Source organism: Medicago sativa, chromosome 7, assembly GCF_051527215.1.
Source record: "Medicago sativa cultivar Bolivia chromosome 7, Bolivia_mono, whole genome shotgun sequence".
Taxonomy (NCBI): Eukaryota; Viridiplantae; Streptophyta; class Magnoliopsida; order Fabales; family Fabaceae; genus Medicago; species Medicago sativa.
In genome coordinates this window covers 102,214,173-102,232,592 of record NC_140755.1, presented here as the reverse complement: position 1 = coordinate 102,232,592, position 18,420 = coordinate 102,214,173, and the positions used below count along the sequence as shown (strand labels likewise).

General features: G+C 34.4%; 1 protein-coding gene across 1 annotated transcript; it reads right to left on the bottom strand.

The window, feature by feature from the left end:
- Nucleotides 1–10,385: 10,385 nt before the first annotated feature.
- On the bottom strand, nt 10,386–16,751 carry LOC146911442 (glutathione synthetase, chloroplastic-like). The gene is made up of 12 exons (XM_085724805.1): nt 16,372–16,751; nt 13,930–14,099; nt 13,777–13,852; nt 13,345–13,475; nt 12,774–12,896; nt 12,606–12,686; nt 12,307–12,387; nt 12,136–12,205; nt 11,782–11,903; nt 11,135–11,274; nt 10,865–11,057; nt 10,386–10,779 (listed from the first exon to the last, which is right to left on the bottom strand). Exons 1-12 carry the CDS (start codon nt 16,705–16,707, stop codon nt 10,656–10,658), a joined length of 1,647 nt encoding a protein of 548 aa, XP_085580931.1. The 5' UTR covers nt 16,708–16,751; the 3' UTR covers nt 10,386–10,655.
- Nucleotides 16,752–18,420: the final 1,669 nt, after the last annotated feature.

The window sequence follows — 18,420 nt, the reverse complement described above, 5'->3', positions numbered from 1 at the left end:
TCTCTTCATCATATATTTTCACTTAAACCTCACTCACTCAGCCACCCTTCTCTCTCCTCCATGTCCATGCCCCCCCTCCACCACCACCACCAACAACATCACCCACAACCACTTTCACCACTTGTAACTTCCATTCTCATCCAAACCAAGCTTCAGATCCGAAACACTCAGCTGAGCTCAATCTCTCTTTTCCTCTTTCTCTCTTCATCATTCAACTTCACTTTCCTAATGGGTCACTGGAAAATCTATTTTTTTTTTCTCTTTCTATTCTTAGGGGGATGTATTGGATTAGGATTCTAAGGGATTTTAAAAGACTTTTTAATTATGAAAAAGTCTTGTGGTATTCAATCAAGACTCTATGCAATTTAAAAAAAGTCTTGTGGTATTCAATCAAGATTCTTTGTCATTTTAAAAAAGTCTTGAGGTATTCAATCAAGACTTTTCATCACTTAAAAAAAGTCTCATGGTATTCAAAATCATTCAAATTTCAAAGGATTGTTTAATAAATTAGATTTTGAAGGATTTTGTGAGATTGTCTAGTGAAATTTTAACAAAAAAAAGTCTTTCATGAAGACATAAGATTTCTTGGGATTGTTTTTCTTTAAAAGTTTTTACATCTCTTTCTTATCCCTTCTTCCTTCTCTCTTCTCCCTTCCCTCTCTTCTCTCTTTTCTCCCTCCTCTCTCTCTCTCTCTCTCTCTCCCTTCTCTCTTCGTCTCTCTCTTCTCCCTTCTCTCTCTCTCTCCTCTCTTTTCTCCCTGCTCTCTCTCCCTTCTCTCTCTCTCTCTCTCCTCCCTCCCTCCCTCCCTCCTCCCTCCCTCCCTCCCTCTCTCTCTCTCTCTCTCTCTCTCTCTATATATATATATATATATATATATATATCTCTTCTCCCTCTATCTCCTCTCTTCTCTCCCTCCTCTCTTCCCCCTCTCTCTATCTCATAAAAATAAAATAAAAAATAAGAGTATGTATTCAAAATATTATGATAGAGAGTGTATTGTAATCATTTCTTTTCAATGAGTCCTTAAAATTTATAAAATCTGTTGAAATCTTATAAATTCATAAAATCCTTTAAAATCCTTTAAAATCTTATGATGTAAATCCATTGAAATCCAAATTGAAAATCCTGATTGTCTTTTAAAATCATGAAAGTCATTAAAATCCTACAAAATCTTTTAAAATCTTTGAGACTTTTTTAAGCAAAAATTGTCCTTCAAAATCCTAATCCAATACACCCCCCTTACTTTCAGATTCTTTCTTTGTTCTTTAAAAATTCCAACAAACATGGTGAACATAACGGTGGTTATACGCCACAAGAAGACCAAACCAAACAAGTATGAATTGAATTCACAAAACCTATCTCAAACCCCATCACTACAAGTTTCTCAATTAGGGAGAAAAAATTAGAGAGATAGGGGGTTGTCCCCAGTACACAAAGAAATTCAGAAGAATGAGAAGAGTATGGAGGAGAGTTGGGACCGTGAGCTTGATGTTGTGGTGGGTGAGAGATGAGAGAGAATGGTTAGGGAAGATAGTATAAAAAAATTCAGTGGAGAGAGTGCATGATAAGAGCATCTTCTTCTTTTAATCTAGTGGTAAAAATTCAACTTTCCCATGGTGGGAAAAAACTTTGCTAACCCAGACTAAATGTCACCCTTTGAACCTAAGTTTACATTGGTTTAATGTCCGATCTAGTTTTGATTACCTTTATAAATAAATAAATCTTCCCTTCACCTTTTTTAAGGATAAGTTAATCCTAATAAAAAACATTGAAGTCTTGAATCGTACAAAAGTCTTTTTGTCATTTGAAGAATCTCATACCAACTTTTTAACAACCCATGGAATTTGAGTAAAATAAATGGAGAATATTATTTAGAAGAGATATGCATAAAATTTAGATTGGAAAGATGAAATTTTACACTTTAAAAATAAAAAAATATACAATTTCTAAAATTTTATTTCTACTTTTGATTTCTTAAATTGTGCCCTTAATTAGAGCACATTCAATGGTGATTTATTCTTTGTTATTTTGTGGCCTATTATGACACATCATCTTGAAGCAAATTGCTCATTTTTTTACTTCAATGGTGAACTTTAAGGAACTCGTATAGGCCCGCAACTTTACCTTACATAATATTCATATTTATTTATTTTACAACCGAAAAATATTAATTTAATTATTTTAAATTAATATTAAAATGAAAAAAAATTGAACTTAAATTTTTATAACAATTAAAAATTAACATTAAATTCATGACATACGCAATTAAAAATGATTAAAAATATAGAGTCATCCAACTAATGGCATGGACTAGTTTGACTATCAGCTAGTTTGATTAAAATTCATACTACATAATATTAAATTTTAATTCTTCAAAAAAAAAAAATTAATAATACTACAACATTTCATCTTAACTTAAATTCATACTTTTCTCTGAGCTTACATTGACTCACATTCATCGAGGATGTGTCTGGCATGATGAAATGCATTGCCTTAAACTCTGACTCCTCCTTCTTTAAGATGTTTTCTTCCTTCTTAAGTTGTGCGAATTTTTTCATGGTTGTTGCTCTTTTACCCATTGTGTCATGGACGACCTTAGATGACGTTTCAGTTGCATTTGCACTTACCTTAGCCTTCCTTTTGCCGCCTTTTGCCCCATTAGATGCTCCATTGGAGATGTTGAATTAAAATCATAACTTGAGAGTGTTTATGGATTCAGCAATGATGAGTATGCCTCACTATAGAAGCATTTGTTCTTCTTGAAGAAGTTGTTGTCGATGCTCCCATCCCTTTAACTTCATCTTTCAAATATCGTCATGCATACTCAAAAGTGAATGGTGCACCATCATCTTGAGAAAAAAAACATGTGCATTATTCATGATATCATTCTCCGAGGTTCCACTTTTCTTTCCATCAACAGTTGAAGTGTAACGCCTGACAAATTTTTGAACAGGACCACTTATTCGATGAAATCAAGATTTTAATTGACTAGGCTCCTTCTCTCGCAACTGCCCACGGCACTGGTTCCAATTAGTAGCGATCCTTAAACAAAATTTGTCTGCTTTTTTATCATTTCCCACAATAGGATCCATTGAAATATTGAGCCATGTTTGAATAAGAAGTATATCGTCATCCTTTTTGAATAGCTCAGGAACCTTTTTGGGAGCATAACATTTTTTTCTTCGCCTCAAGCGTAATATTTTCAAGACCAACTTGAGTTGAAAATTGTGAAACATGACCTTCTGATATATATATATATATATATATATATATATATATATATATATATATATATATATATATATATCCAATTGGTGTTTTAGGTTCCTAACGAGTAAACTCTCCATTTTGTATCCATTTGAGGTCTATAAAATATGTTTGGGCTAGTTGGTGGCAACAGGAAAATGATTGGGCTTGTCAGCAGTGACAAAAATTGAGAAGAATTCTGCTCTTTACCCAAACGGTTCTGCTCATTCCCAAAGTAAAAGTCCAAAATGCCCCTACGCAACTTAAGTTGCGCTAGTGTATTCTGAGCTTATGTTAAGTTGTGGTGATACACTAGCGCAACTTAACATGAGCTCAGAATACACTAGCGCAACTTAACATGCGCTAGTGTATTTCTGTTTTATTGCTCATAATACACTAGCGCAACTTAAGTTGCGTAAGGGTATTTTGGACTTTTACTTTGGGAATGAGCATAACCGTTTGGGTAAAGAGCAGAATTCAATTGAGAATTTTGAAAACTTTGATGTTGGTAGTTATGCATAAAATTTAATAGAAGTTGTTGATAATTGTATTGATTAAGATTCATTGGAGGATATAAACAATGAATAATGAAGACCAAAGAGATGAAATTATGAAGTTAAAATCACGAGTGTAAAATTGAGTGTAAGATTAAGAGTAAGGAGATGAAATTGCAAATGTAAAATTTTGTAAATGATCATAATTTACAGACAAAAAATTTCAATAATAAAAAAAATGGTAAAATAAACTAACTTGATGTTTCACAACGGTAATATGGCAGAATGGCTTGCTCAAAATTATAACAACGGTGCCATGTCATATAAAAAAAACGGTAACAATGATAACATTATTTTAATCAAAGTAACTCTTAAGTCTCGTTACTTCAGAAGGCAACGAGTATTATAGCTGACAAACCTCAATGGATAAACATACAAAGTTGCCCAAATTATCTAACTCCACCCTGGCGGACAGGAAGAAAAATAGACAGTTGGAGTTGCTCTTAGGTCATATGTTAACATATAAGAATAACAAATTGTTTGTTTAGAGGAATATCAAATTATGTTTATCTTTTACCAATAATATAACAAGTATAATAAAAATTCTTATCATTTTCAATAACATTAACAATATAACATTCTTAAAAGTAAATTTATTTAAAGGTATAACTAAAATAATAAAAAATTCAACCCAAACAAATTATTTATTCTTTTATATATTGTTATAAATTCAAAGTTTTGCTAGGAGATAAATAAAATTTGATCAACACTTATTATGGCAAGAATTCCAACTCATTTCTCTTGAATAATATTTGTCACATTACTTGTTCAATCCTCCCAGTTATTTTTTAATATTATTTTTCATTTTTTTTTTGGTCTGGGGTACGAACCACGAATTTTGCATATATTATACATTGTTTTTACCAACTAAGCTAAGCTCGTGGAGACATTTTAAATCTTCTTTTATATTTGTTATGAAGGGAAAATCATGGAAAGAATAAAGTTGCGGGATCTTAAAAAAAAAGAAAAAGAATAAAGTTGCGGGAGAAAAGGCATGTTAGTTGTTTGACCCTTCAAAAACTAATGATATTTTTTTTAATAATCACTTTGATTCATAAATGTGTAATAAGTAGTCACAATAGTCTCTCAATGTATAAATTTTTTAAAATAGTCCATGATTGTACAATTTGTTAGTCAAAATAGTCTGTGATGTTAAAATGTTTCATTAATATTGTCATATTAGTCATTCAATATACTTACTTATTGTTATATCAATTCCCATAAGTACTTACTTATCGTCATTTTAGTTCATATATGAAAAGAGTTATTGTGAGCATCGAAATATTATTTTAGTGCCAGAGACCATTTTGACAAACAGAGTGCAGAATCAGAGACTATTTTAAAATTTTGATACAATGACGGACTATTGTAACTACTCATTACACATTTAAGGACCAAAATGATTACTATCCTTTTTTTAAAGAAAAGCTATGATACATTTTTTTTTAAGGAAAAAGCTAATGATACATGAAATTGCCAAAAAAACCAATGATACATAAAAAAAAAATTATGATAAAATGACTTCATTTACTCGAAGTATCTATAAATCTGGTGTTTAAAGGCGTTTGCCCTACGAGTGTAACGTATCAGTCCTTGTCAGGAGGTGGTTTTGATGGACAATATATCATCCTAAATCATGCTTTTAATGACAAGGATCTCATTGGCGAGGCTTGAGCCTTGAGTGGTGAATAGAAAAAATAAACATTATATGCATTCAACAATAAATCAATTTGGAGGTTGCCAAAAAAAAAAAAAAAACAATTTGGTGGTCCGATTCAATGTACCTGGACATTCTCATTCATGTTACTCCTTGCACCGTACCACCTTCTTGTCACACCATATGTTCATGACAGTGAAATTAACCAATTTTTATTGGCGCGGGTCTTGGTTCTCAAGAATTTAGTACCCTTGAGTACTTAAGTTTGAATTAAGGGTAGGAATAGATTGAGTCCAGCTAGATTTTGGCGCTTTGTAAGGCCTATGCGTAATATGTCAAAAAATTTAAGATCTATAATCTGTCATGTGTTTATTTTTTAGGGTTGAGTTTATCATTTTGAAAGTCTGATGTGGTCTTTGTTTAAAAATGTATTTGATATAACGTATTTAAATAAATGATATGATCAACATTTAAATAGATGAATGGGATTAAACTTTCTTTTGATATTTAAGATGTCATTTTAGAAAATTTAACTATATATGAGATTAAAAAAAAGTTGAAATTGTCTTTTGAAAATAGATCAGATCGACCTATGAGTCTATATCCTAGCTTACGTCAGACCCCTCTAGATTAGGCCTGACATATATTTTTGTTAACTTAGACAATTCTTTTCTCTCCATGAGAGCAAAAAGTTGAAACTGTCTAAGTTTTCTTAAAAAAAAATACTCTCCCCGTCCCATTTTAGATAACCTATTTGATAATGTGTGTTATTGACCTCACATACTTTGATCATATTTTTCTACTAATATACAAAGATAAATAATATCATATAAGATATTGTTGGATTCGTCTTTATGAATATTTTCAAAATATTAAATTTTCATATTTTTTTTAATAAGTAATTAAAGATAAAAAAAATATGCATTAGTATGTGTGAAAGAGTCAACCGTGTCACTTAATATGGGACGAAGGGAGTATAATATCTATCAAGCGGTATCTTGAGCATTTTTACACTAACAATGATATTTTTTTAGTGGTGTATGAGGTTCGAACCTCAAATATTGCATATACTCCCTCCGGTCACTATTATAAGCAAAAATTTATTTTTTTAGGCTCATTACTACATACATCATTTATTGAATGAATCTAAAAAGTGAACTTTTGTTTATAATAATGACCGGAGGGAGTATTACATATTAATAACTTAGTTAAGCTCACGAGAACACACTAACAATGATATGTGTGCACTAAACAGTTTCCAACTCATTCATGTTACTCCTTGGAGGTCCGGTTCAATGTACCTGGACATTAACTAGTTCATGTTACTCCTTGCACCTTACCACCTTCTTTTCACACCATGTGTTCATGATAGTGAGATTAAACTATTCTTTATTGGCGGGTCTTGGTTCTCATGAATTCAATACCCTTTGTGTACTTAAGTTGGAATTAAGGGTAGGAATAGTCCGAGTTGCAAAATCGAAGCATGTTATGTCAAGAAAAAATCAGGCTATTTTTTTTTTTCACCCTACTTATTTTTTACGTGCTTTATTTTTTTCTTTTGAAAATGCTTATGTAGTTTTTGGATTTTAGAATCCGAACTGAATTTTTCCTTTGTTATAACTATCCTTTTTTGTCAGCTTAGATGATTCTCTCCTCTCTAGGACAAAAAAAAAACTTGGATTTGCCTAAGTTTTCTCCAAAAAATAGAGGATATTTATCAACTGTGTATTGAGCTTTTTTCACACTAACATTGATATGTGCCCACCTTCCTTCAAAAAAACAACTGATATGTGCACATCTAATATTTTTAACACTCATTCAACACCTCATTTATTTGTATATCTTTTCTTATCCAGGGTCGGCCCAATATATTTCTACGCCTAAAATGAAATTTAAATAGAGACCTTTTAAGCATATTTAGAGAAAATAACACAAAAATTAAGAAAAAATACCCATAAGTTCCCAAATTTGTGAGTATTTCTATTTTATGTGTGTCAGACATTAAATATGTATATTTTTTCAGTTGAAAATTAAACTCTGGTTTGTCACATTGTAAGAGTCTATCCTTTTTTCACTAGAGTCAAATCCAGTAGTGCAAGACTTTTTTTTTTTTTTAAAAAAAAACTTGAATCAATGGTATATGTCGAAAATAATATTTGATATAAATATTATTTACTAATTGTAAGATCTTAAAATAGCAAAATAAAATCAAACTGATACAAATATAAACTATTTTTTACTATTAGATACCTTGATTACACACTATCTATCTTAATATATATATATATATATATATATATATATATATATATATATATATATATATATATATATTTTTAATCGGCAAATATTATTAAACGCCATCCCCGCAAAATGCAAAAGGTATGGACGAAACAAGATACAAATGGTGCCGCATATAGACGGTACACCATAGCCACAAATCAAAACCAAAATAAAAACCTCCTAACATCACCACCTAAAACAGATTCCTTCACGAAACAACCACTGAAAAACGGTATCCATACCCAACATCGCCACTATTCCTCCCGAAAAACCCCCTCTAAATGAAACACCTTGTCTTCAACACCAAAGCTGAGCCACTATTCTAAAGATCAATCAGCATCCACCACCTGTAAACCTCCGGAACACCGAAAGAAACCATAAAAAGCCCAAAACCAAACTTGATCCAAACGGACTGACTACCGATCTCGAATCAAAAGTGATCGGCCCACCAGACTTTAGGACCAAATCAGAAAGGCACCCCTAACCCTCGGTACACCAGAGAAACACCAAATCACGCCGAACAAGATAGCAACTAGCCACCGACTCCCGATCTCGAAGCAAAAGTAATCGGCCCACCGGAAACCAGTACACAAAAAGTCTGACAGGCGACATGATATGCGGTGGTGCAAACAACCAACAGATCAAAAGGAAAAGACTCAACTCAACGGGACCAGCTTCCCTCAAACACCCTAAACACCTAAACCAACCCCAAGAAACACAAACAAGAGCTAGAGACGACGAACAAGGACCCGAGTAACAAAGGCAGTCTCCAAAAGAAATCACCCTCAACAAACACCCATCTCCTCACCTAAACAACACAATCACCCCCTTAAAAAGCTCCCTTCCGCAAATTGTTCCGACACCGGCTTCGAGTCCAAAAAGGGCACGCACATACAGTGAATTTGGGGGTCTGCCACCGAACAAGCAAAATCGAAAATACTAGGGCCACCTTCGCAAACAACCATAACCACCACGACGACAAACGATTCGGGAGTTCGTTGAAGGAGGATTAATCGTGAATGAAAGAGATGTCGCTACACCTGCAGCCGCTGGAGACGAATCACACAAGTCGGAACCACACACCACCTCCTCCACCCCACACGTCCGTCACCACTACCGACCACCCCGTCACCACCTACACACCCACTGAACCACCCACCAACATCCGACACACCTACAGTCACCGGAAATAGCAGCGAAAAACAGCCTACCACCACCGCCTCGTCGTCACCACCACCGCCTCACCACCACCACCACGCAACACCTTCATAAACACAACCACCGCACAGCCGAAACCACCGCAAACAGATAGCATATCGGAAGTGGAAACGGAACCGGAAAACAAACGAAGGACTTGGAACCGGAAAAACAAAACGCGAAGGGGATGAAAAAACCACCACTGTACGGAAAACCATCGCGGCAGCACAACCCAACCCCGCCGTGACAAGAGGCGGCACCACCTTCTTGTAACACCCCAAACCTCCGTCGAGGTGGAGGCACCACCACAAAACGCCACCAACACCACCACGAGTCACCCAGTAACGACCATGAAAAAAACACCACGTCACCACCGCGAACCAACACTGCACCACCACAAAAACCAAACCCAACAGCCGGCGACGACGCCTCTTCCCAGCACAACAAACCTCGAACTCGAACAACTCCAACTAACCGACGATGGAACAGAGGCCGGCGAGATCTGACGGAGCAGAAACACCTACCACCGGAACCGGATCTGGAATCGGAAAAGGGAGAGCTAGAACGGAGTACAGCTGAACCGATTCTATGGGAAAGTGAACCGATCAATTTTTCTCTCTCATGTTTTCTCTAGTCTTTAACTTAACCCTTAACCAATTTTTCTCTATTTTTTTTTTCTTTTCCGAATTCTAAATATCTCTCCTATATTTTCAAGTGTCTAGGTCTAATACATTATTTTCGTGTTTTTCCATTTCAGAGGATCGTAATCCAAGGTTATCATCAACTACCAACAATTTGCCATCTATATTGGGCATGCTTTATGTAATGAAAAATGGTATTTTTTTCAAAGCATTTTTTTTGCCAATTTTTTTCAAAGCTAAATATTATGTGTATTCTCTCAGACTTTAGTTGTATAGACGAAAAGCCCTCAACAATAACATCATATAAGTCATTCACTAGGTAATTGAGCTTGTGGAGTTCAAGCTGTACTCTGAATGAAGTGGATGCAGTAAAACAAACATGTAGGAGGATAAAGTTGATTACGGGGTTGCTATTTCATATTTTAGAAGTTTTTTATTGATAGGGTCCGGCAATTGCATTTCCCATAAAATATAACCAATATATTTTATGAGAACCACTATAAGGCATGAAAGTAAGAAAGTTGTTGTTCCCGCTTCAACATTTGCAATGAAACACCAGAAAAATTACACCTTTACCCCCATCGGCAGTTAATTGCCACCAGATCTACGCTTAAAAAAATGTCACATCGACAGTTAACTGCCGCGGAACAAGGCATATCGGCAGTGAACTGCCGTCGGGTAAGTTTTTTTAGCAATCTCAAAAGTGGGAACAACAACTTTCTGATGGTAATTGTTAGAAGTTAGCAACACCCTTTGTATTTTTTCTCATATGAAATGTGTTGGCCGTTGGGTCCAAGTAAAATGTCTAATAAACAAAATTTCCATCCATTTTTTAACAAGCTAATCGTAGCATAAGAAATGCCAAGATTAGAACTTAAAAGTCTTTACATCAGATGAACAAACAGGTTAGAACCATTCATCAATCTTTTATTGGTAGAATCAAACAGGTCGCTGTTTCTTTGAGTAGAAGAAACAGATTGTAAACATATGTCATGGGAGAAAGTAAAAGAAACAACATAGTTTCTCCTCTTTTTCTCCCCTTTTTTTTAGCCTCATAATTCAATGAGTTGGTTTCATCATGTGAGGTATACACTATCTATTACTCCAAAACCAGGCAAAACCCCACCTTCATCAGATAATGATGGTTTTGTACGTACCATATAGCCACTTTCACTATTCACAATAACCTTATCCTTATTCCTGCAAATCCAGTCATACGTGGATGTCATCCGGTTCACAAATTCAAGCACAAAAATGTGATTAACATTTAGCTAAGCAATGTTACCTTAAATAAGTACTGAATATCCCAAATTCTGAAATGACATGATCTTTATGCAATAAGCCATTACGCATCAAAATTGACGCCGTGTTAGCTGGAAATATCCTCTGCATAAGTATGTAAGCAGCATCTTCTTGAGAACCTGGTTTCTGTAATCTTTTAAGGGTCTCCCTAAGATCATCGCCATAAATATTGTTTCCTGAAAAAGTAATTACATTTATCAGATAACTTTTCTTCCCTCTTATTTTTTTCAACAATGTCAGAGAGGTAAAAGACCTCCTCCTTCTCTTTGGGGTTTCATCACAAATAACTCTGGCTTCTCAATTGCTTCATTAACAATATCTGAATCCTCCAAACTCCACAACCCTGCAAAGCATTTACGCAGTTTCGCAATATCCTCTTTGTTTTCAAAGAACCTGCTTACAGTTTTTCTCAAGGATTTAGTGAAGAGATGTCAGCTAAAGAAACAAACTATGATTAGCAAAAGTGTACAAATTAGCCATGGAACAAATGTTTTCTAAGAAATAAACGCAAAAGAGAGGGGAGGGGGAGGGGGATGTCAAACAGATTTTTTTCGACGAATGTATCCCCGCGCACCGACAAGACTAGTTTGAGGAGTGCTATGGACACTCTCTTTCTAAGACTCTCTCTAATACTCACTCTCTTATAGGGTGAAACTCATGTGGTTCCACACTTTGAAAATGCATCCCGCATAAAGTGGTGAGACCCACATGGGTTTCACCCAATAAAAGAGTAAGTATTAGAGAGAGTGTTCCTAGCATTTCTCATACTAGTTTAGTACATTTGATTTAACTAATTAATAATGGCTTATCTATCAAGTATGTACGAATTGATCTACTACTTCCAAAGCATAGAGGATGAAATAAGCATGGAAGAAACGGAAAATATTAATTAGAAGATACCTTTCAAGAACATTGGGCCTTGCCAGTTCCTGTTGAATCTTTTTTGTGCCAACCAAATGATAAGATATGTTAGGGCATTTGATAGCAGAAGATTGTTCTATGAGTAGCCTAGCTCTCCATTCCTATATATTGAGCAAACTGTAAGAGCTCATCGTATAGGTACACGGCTCACTAAAACTAAAAAGATAATGAAACTTGAGCATGAAACATGTTACTAATTACATCAGATCTTGTTAGTTTCAAGTGAAAAAAGCTACATGTACAAGAAGGAGTTAAATCAGGTGAAAGCACATGTTTCTGTGTTGGAAAATACAGTTACTACGAGTAGCAAAAAACCGAATTTGAGTCACTCACTGATTCCGAAGGATAGTCAACTGGTGTATAGCCAGCTCGGAAGTAAACGATTGCGACTGCTTGTCCATCCCTGCAAGTGGCATGACATTATATTTCTATACAGTTAGATACAAAAATATGATTAAACCACAAAATTATAGCAGATAGGTAGTCAAGGCTAGGGCTACATACACAGAAAGTGTTCCATCTGGCAGAATTTCTCCTTCTTGATTAATTTCCGCCAATGTTTTCCGTATGGTTGTAATATGATGCGTGTCACAAAGTTAAGGATAAAAACACTAACAACACAAATATGTGCTGAAGTATAAAATTATAGTTGTTTTCTATACAACAAACAACCCTTTCAATCCTTGGATATCACATTTGATAGCCCTAATTATACAAATCAAAGAGTTTGCTTTGCTAGATAGTAAAAACGAACGTTTATTCCTTTTGAACTCAAATAATAGTAACCACTAAGAAAAGGATATTTCTCTCTTAGAATTGCAGACACAAAATGCTGGTCATACATGTTTCGTTCTTCACCCTGAACCACAACGATAATCACAGCCCTGCATGGATCCATTCAAAAATATAAAGCATAAAACAAAAAGCAGCAGCAAAAGAAATCGAAAAGGAAAATTTTCCCCAAAACTGACCTAGGTTTATTATACTCCTTCCAAGCTTTAGCTAATGCCTCCGCATACCGACCGTCGGCAGTATTGACAGGAACCCTTTCGGAATCTAGTCCAAGCAATTTTCCATAGTGAGAAAGTATGTTCCTGAAAAATTAGCAACTAATATAATGGTGTATCTCTTCGTAGTAAATTTTCTTTAAAATTAAGATATACCATAATCAGAGTTCATATGAATTATTTCACCGTGGATAAACATACACTGATATCTATCTAAGCACCTAGTTTGTGACATCTGATTATACTTTGATTTCTACATATGTATTACAAACTTCAATTTCCCCCCACTAAGCATGTGTTTGGAGTGGCGTTGTATTTTTCAAACGTGCGGCAAGGAATCACGGTACCGTGAAAGCTATGAAACAAATCTTCTCTATTTCCACGAAAGTAGCTCTTTTAGACATGAGTTTGGCTTTCCCACTGCCAAACCAAACAGACTCTAAATATATGTACATTTATATCAACAGACAAAACTTGAATAAATCCAATGCTTCAATTAAACAAAGGCCTCAAAACCCATAGCAGCGGCGCTGACCTGTGAAGTTCAGTCATAACAACACCAACACCAGAAAATGAAGTGGAAATAGTGTTCATCTCAATTTGCAAAAGTGACTTAGTCTTTTCATCAAGCATGTAATCTGAACGAAATAATCCCATCCGTATTTCCTATTAAAGTCATGGCAAGAAAAAGAAATTAGTATTTCCTTTATGGATTGGCTTATTTGAGCTTATCTACCGGCATAAACATTTGTGGTACTGTTTAGAAGAACTTACGAAACAACTTACGACATGTTCATAAATTGTTTTTATCTTATTTCCATAAGCTCTAGGATAGCTTAAGAAAACAGATTATAAATTAACAATTTGACTTTATTTTATCTTTTGTTATTGAAATAGCTTATTCATAAGCTCTTGATAGTAAACATTTGTGGTACTAAACCTTGTAGTATAATTAATACATAATTACCTCTTTTTTGTTCATCTCAAGCATTTTGGCATGAATATCTAAAAGTCTAGAGGTAAACTCATCTGCTTTCTTAGTTCTGCATTGAGATGAACAGATACAAATTATGTCCAATTAAAGCATAGCCAAACTCAATCTGGCAAAAAAATAGCTTACTTGGAGAGGGATTGTTGGAGAAATTTTCCATCCAAGCTAACACGATCAACAAGTTCATTGAATAAAGGTGCCAAATCACAAGCTTGTTTCCAATGAGTTTCAGGAAGAGGGGGAGGTAGTAAGGAAAATGGGAGATGCACCAACCCTACACCAGGAACTCTTCCTGATCTCTATAATTCCAAACAAAAATATTCACACTCACTATTCACATTAATGCAATTCATAATGAGAAATGATATTTGAACAATCAATTTTTGACAACTTTTGTGACAACTTTATCTCTCAAACTTACATTCCAACTAAATTTGTTTGTAAATTTTAGTTGTCCAAAAAGTTGTCCAAAGAAAGAGTTGTTCAAATAACATCCCTCATTCATAATTTCAACTTTACTAAAATAAAATGCTAAAACATTGTGATGTAATAATTATTACGTTGACAGTAATTTGACTTTTTTTTTTTTTTTGGTTTTAGATGAAGTGGTAATCCGTTGGAAAATAAACTCACACACTACTGTGAGGTCCTGGGTTCGAACCCGGGTCATGACATCCGGCCTTGCAATTTCGGCATTTGCCAGTTGAGCTAGGACTTCTAGACAATTTGACTTATTTTCTATTATGAATTTTTTAAACAATACTCCTCGACTCTAGGGCACATTTATATCATGGTACAAGTCAGCATTTTCAATCATCCCCTCCTTAGTTCTTTTCATAGTCTAGTACACAACTATCAAACCCATTTGCGCCTCTTGCTTCTTTTGAGCTTCTGATCAATAATATTTTTAAGTAATTATTAAGGTCTTACAACGAGTGTCTTTAGGACATTTTCAAGGACTTTAAATGATAAGTTTTAATGCAAATTTGTTGCATTCTATACATTAGAAATTCAAAATAATTAATTTTTTTAATTTGGAATCCTTGTGCCCTGGAGCCTTGTCAGTAAATAAAAATATAAAAACTGTGTTGAAATTTAAAAATAGGGTTAAATATGATTTTGGTCCCTATAAATATACCAACTTTTTGTTTTAGTCCCTCTAAAATTTTCCTTCAACTTTTAGTCCCTATAAAATTTTCAATCACTACTTTTGGTCCCTATTTTTAATTTAATTTTTGTATTTTTTAATGAAATTGTGCAGAAATGTGTAAAATATCCAAAAAAAAATTCCAAAAAAAAATTAGAATTTTTCAACAAAACACAAATTAAATATGAATTTTTAACATTAAAAAATACAAAAATTCATATTAAATTCATGTTTTGTTAAAAAATTCTAATTTTTTTTAGGAGAGATTCTTATAATATTATGAACTTTCTGCAAAATTTTATTCAAAAATATGAATTCTACATATGATTTTACTTTAAAGGAGGGACCAAAAGTGAAGATTGAAAATTTTTGAGGGACTAAAAGTTGAAGAAATTTTTTAGAGGGACTAAAACGAAAAGTTGACATATTTATAGGGACCAAAAACATATTTAACCCTTAAAAATATCATTTTTTTAGTTGTATGTGAGGCGCTTGTTTTTTTCTTAGGGAATATGTTTGGCTCTTTAATAAGTTCTCAAGGACACTTATTTGCATAAAAATAATAAACACATGATCATTTTGGCTCTAACTAATAAAATGGGTTTACCATTTTTCAGTCTTTACTTATCCAAAATGGACCTGACAACAACGCTAATCCTATGTTTTTGGGTAACAATCACTTTGGTCCTTAAATGTGTAGCAAGTAGTCACAATAGTCCTTCAATGTATCAAAATTCCAAAATAGTCCCTGATTGTCCACTTTGTTAGTCAAAATAGTCCCTAAAGCTTAAATAACCCCTAAATACTCACAATAACTCTTTTGATATAAGGACTAAAATGACAATAAGTAAGTAAGTATAATGACTAATATGACAATAAGTAAGTCTATTGAAGGACTAATATGACAATATTAACGAAATATTTTAATATCAATGAGTATTTTGACTAACAAAGTGCACAATCAGGGACTATTTTGCTATTTCGATATATTGAGGGACTATTATGACTACTCGTCACTCATTCAAGGACGAAAGTGACTATTTCCCCTATGTTTTTTTATTTCAGATGAACATGTATTGTACTACTAGTTGTGATTACTTTAGAAATTTGAAAACTTTGTTTTTCGGGTAAAAGAATATCCTATGGAAAGGTTTGACCTGACTTGATCCCTTTTTTATTCCTAGATCCCAAGAAAGATACTTGACAATGTTTTTATCCAAAACTGGCTTGATTTTCCTGGGCTGGGACTATCCAAAATTGACCCGACAACAGAACTAGCTGCTGTGAATTTGTTAGTATTTGACTGAAAAATGTGAATGACAGTAAATTAAGTAGATAAAGTGTGACAAGTAACAAACAACACATGCAATTTTATGTACTAATGAAAACAAAGTAAAGTAAAAAAGCAGCAGTGGAATATTGACCTCAACAGATTTATCCCCAACAAGAAGACCATTGAGAGTGGCAAAGACAAGAGCATCATAAACAATGTTTTCAAGAACTTTGTCATCTATCTGATGATAATCACCAAAGCTGGGAAGCGTCATGGGAGGAGAATTATCCACCATTTGTACATCTATGTTTGTGGTAGAACTCAGGTTCAGCTGTTGTTGAGACATATTTCTATTTTTAGGGGGAAAAATTGACAGTACTACTGATCTTTGTTGGGAAGTAGATGAGACGAAAGATGAAGGAAAAATACTGTTAGAGCACGAGTGATTAGTCCCAAACCAAACCAAGCACCCAGATCCAGCAACCATTGACCTTCACTTTTCAGCCATGACAACCAATCAAAACTTATCTTGCTTTTGTCACGTTTTTCAATGAATTAATTAAAGGCTTAATTGCACTTTTGGCCCCTATCTTTCCAAAAGTTGCGGTTATGACCCCCTAACTAATTTAAATACAAAACAACCCCCTAAGTCCATTTTTGGCCCCCGGTCCATTTTTGACTTGGTTGTTGATGACGTGGCACCCAGACCCCTTATGTTTGGTGCCACGTGGATATTATTTATTTATTTATTTTTTAAAATCTTGCAGGCATTTTTAAATTGGAGAGATTAAAAAAAATGAAAGAAATTAAAAAATAGACCTCCAATTTTTTTAAAATCAGTAGCAACATCATAGTGTTCTTAGTGTTCTTTCAATTTTCAAAATCAGTAGCAACATCGTAGAAATTCGTAACTGCAAGAGTAGAAGGATCAAGCGTAATAACAGAGACGCTAGAAATGCATAGAATCCGTTTTATAGCGTCCACGCCATGAGTGTTTAACAATGAGGTAACGAGCATGGTATTCAGGCTCTTCGAGAGGCGGAGGAATTGGATTAGTAGCAGCGGAGGAGATTGCTCTGTTAACGGCGGATTCCATGACCGGCGACGGAGGAAGAGAAACGGAAGGGTTAAGATCGGAAGCGTAGCGGCTTACGGTAACAGAATCGGAAAGATTAGCTAGAGTGCGGACACGTGGCACATTGTAGAAACGGAAAAAGAACCAGAGTCCCTGCGGTGATGAAGCCGCGGGGATTCCGTGAAGCCGGGACTGATTCGCCCCCAGTTCTGTGAATGTTGTTCGATTAACTCGAACGAACCCTAGCTATGGTGATTTTGTTCATTCAGTGTTCTTTTGTATCGATCGATTCTTGTTGTGAATTGAGGGAACATAGATTGAAGGTGATTGTGATGGTTTTGTGGAGAATTGAATTGAATCGAAGCAGAGAGATCGAGTTGGGTATGGAGTACAACTGAGAAATGGTGGCGAGAGAGATGGAGAAGAGATGTTAACAGTTAAACGCACCGTATTGACTTATTGAAGTGTTAGCCTCCAATTTTTTACGCTTGATTCTGTTATTTCTGGAATTTTGGTCCATAGTGTTCTTGAAGGTTTTGTGTTGTTCTTGGTAAAATGGAGTTTTGATCTATGATTTTGCTGCTGCCGCAAAAGAAAAGTGTTAGTCTCCTTTTTTTAAAAAAAAAAATTGGAGGTCTATTTTCTTTTTCCTTTTTTTTTTTAATTTCTTCCATTTTTTTTAATTTCTCCCATTTAAAAATGCCTGCAAGATTTAAAAATAAATAATATCCACGTGGCACCAAACATAAGGGGTCTGGGTGCCACGTCATCAACGACCAAGTCAAAAATGGACCAGAGGGCCAAAACTGCCAAAGATTCAATACTTAGTCAGCTATTTTGTATTTAAATTAGTTAGGGGACCATAACCGCAACTTTTGGAAAGTTAGGGTGCCAAAAGTGCAATTAAGCCTTAATTAAATCAACTTGTTCAGTCAGTGTACTATTGCTGCCAACATCTTACTAGACTTTCTATTTACAACAATTTGTTTTTTTTTTTACTGCTTACACCCTCCGGTCACTATTATAAGCAAAAAATTACTTTTTAGATTCATTCATTAAATGATCTATATGATCTATAATAAAAACCACATACATCATTTAATGAATGAATCTAAAAAGTAGTTT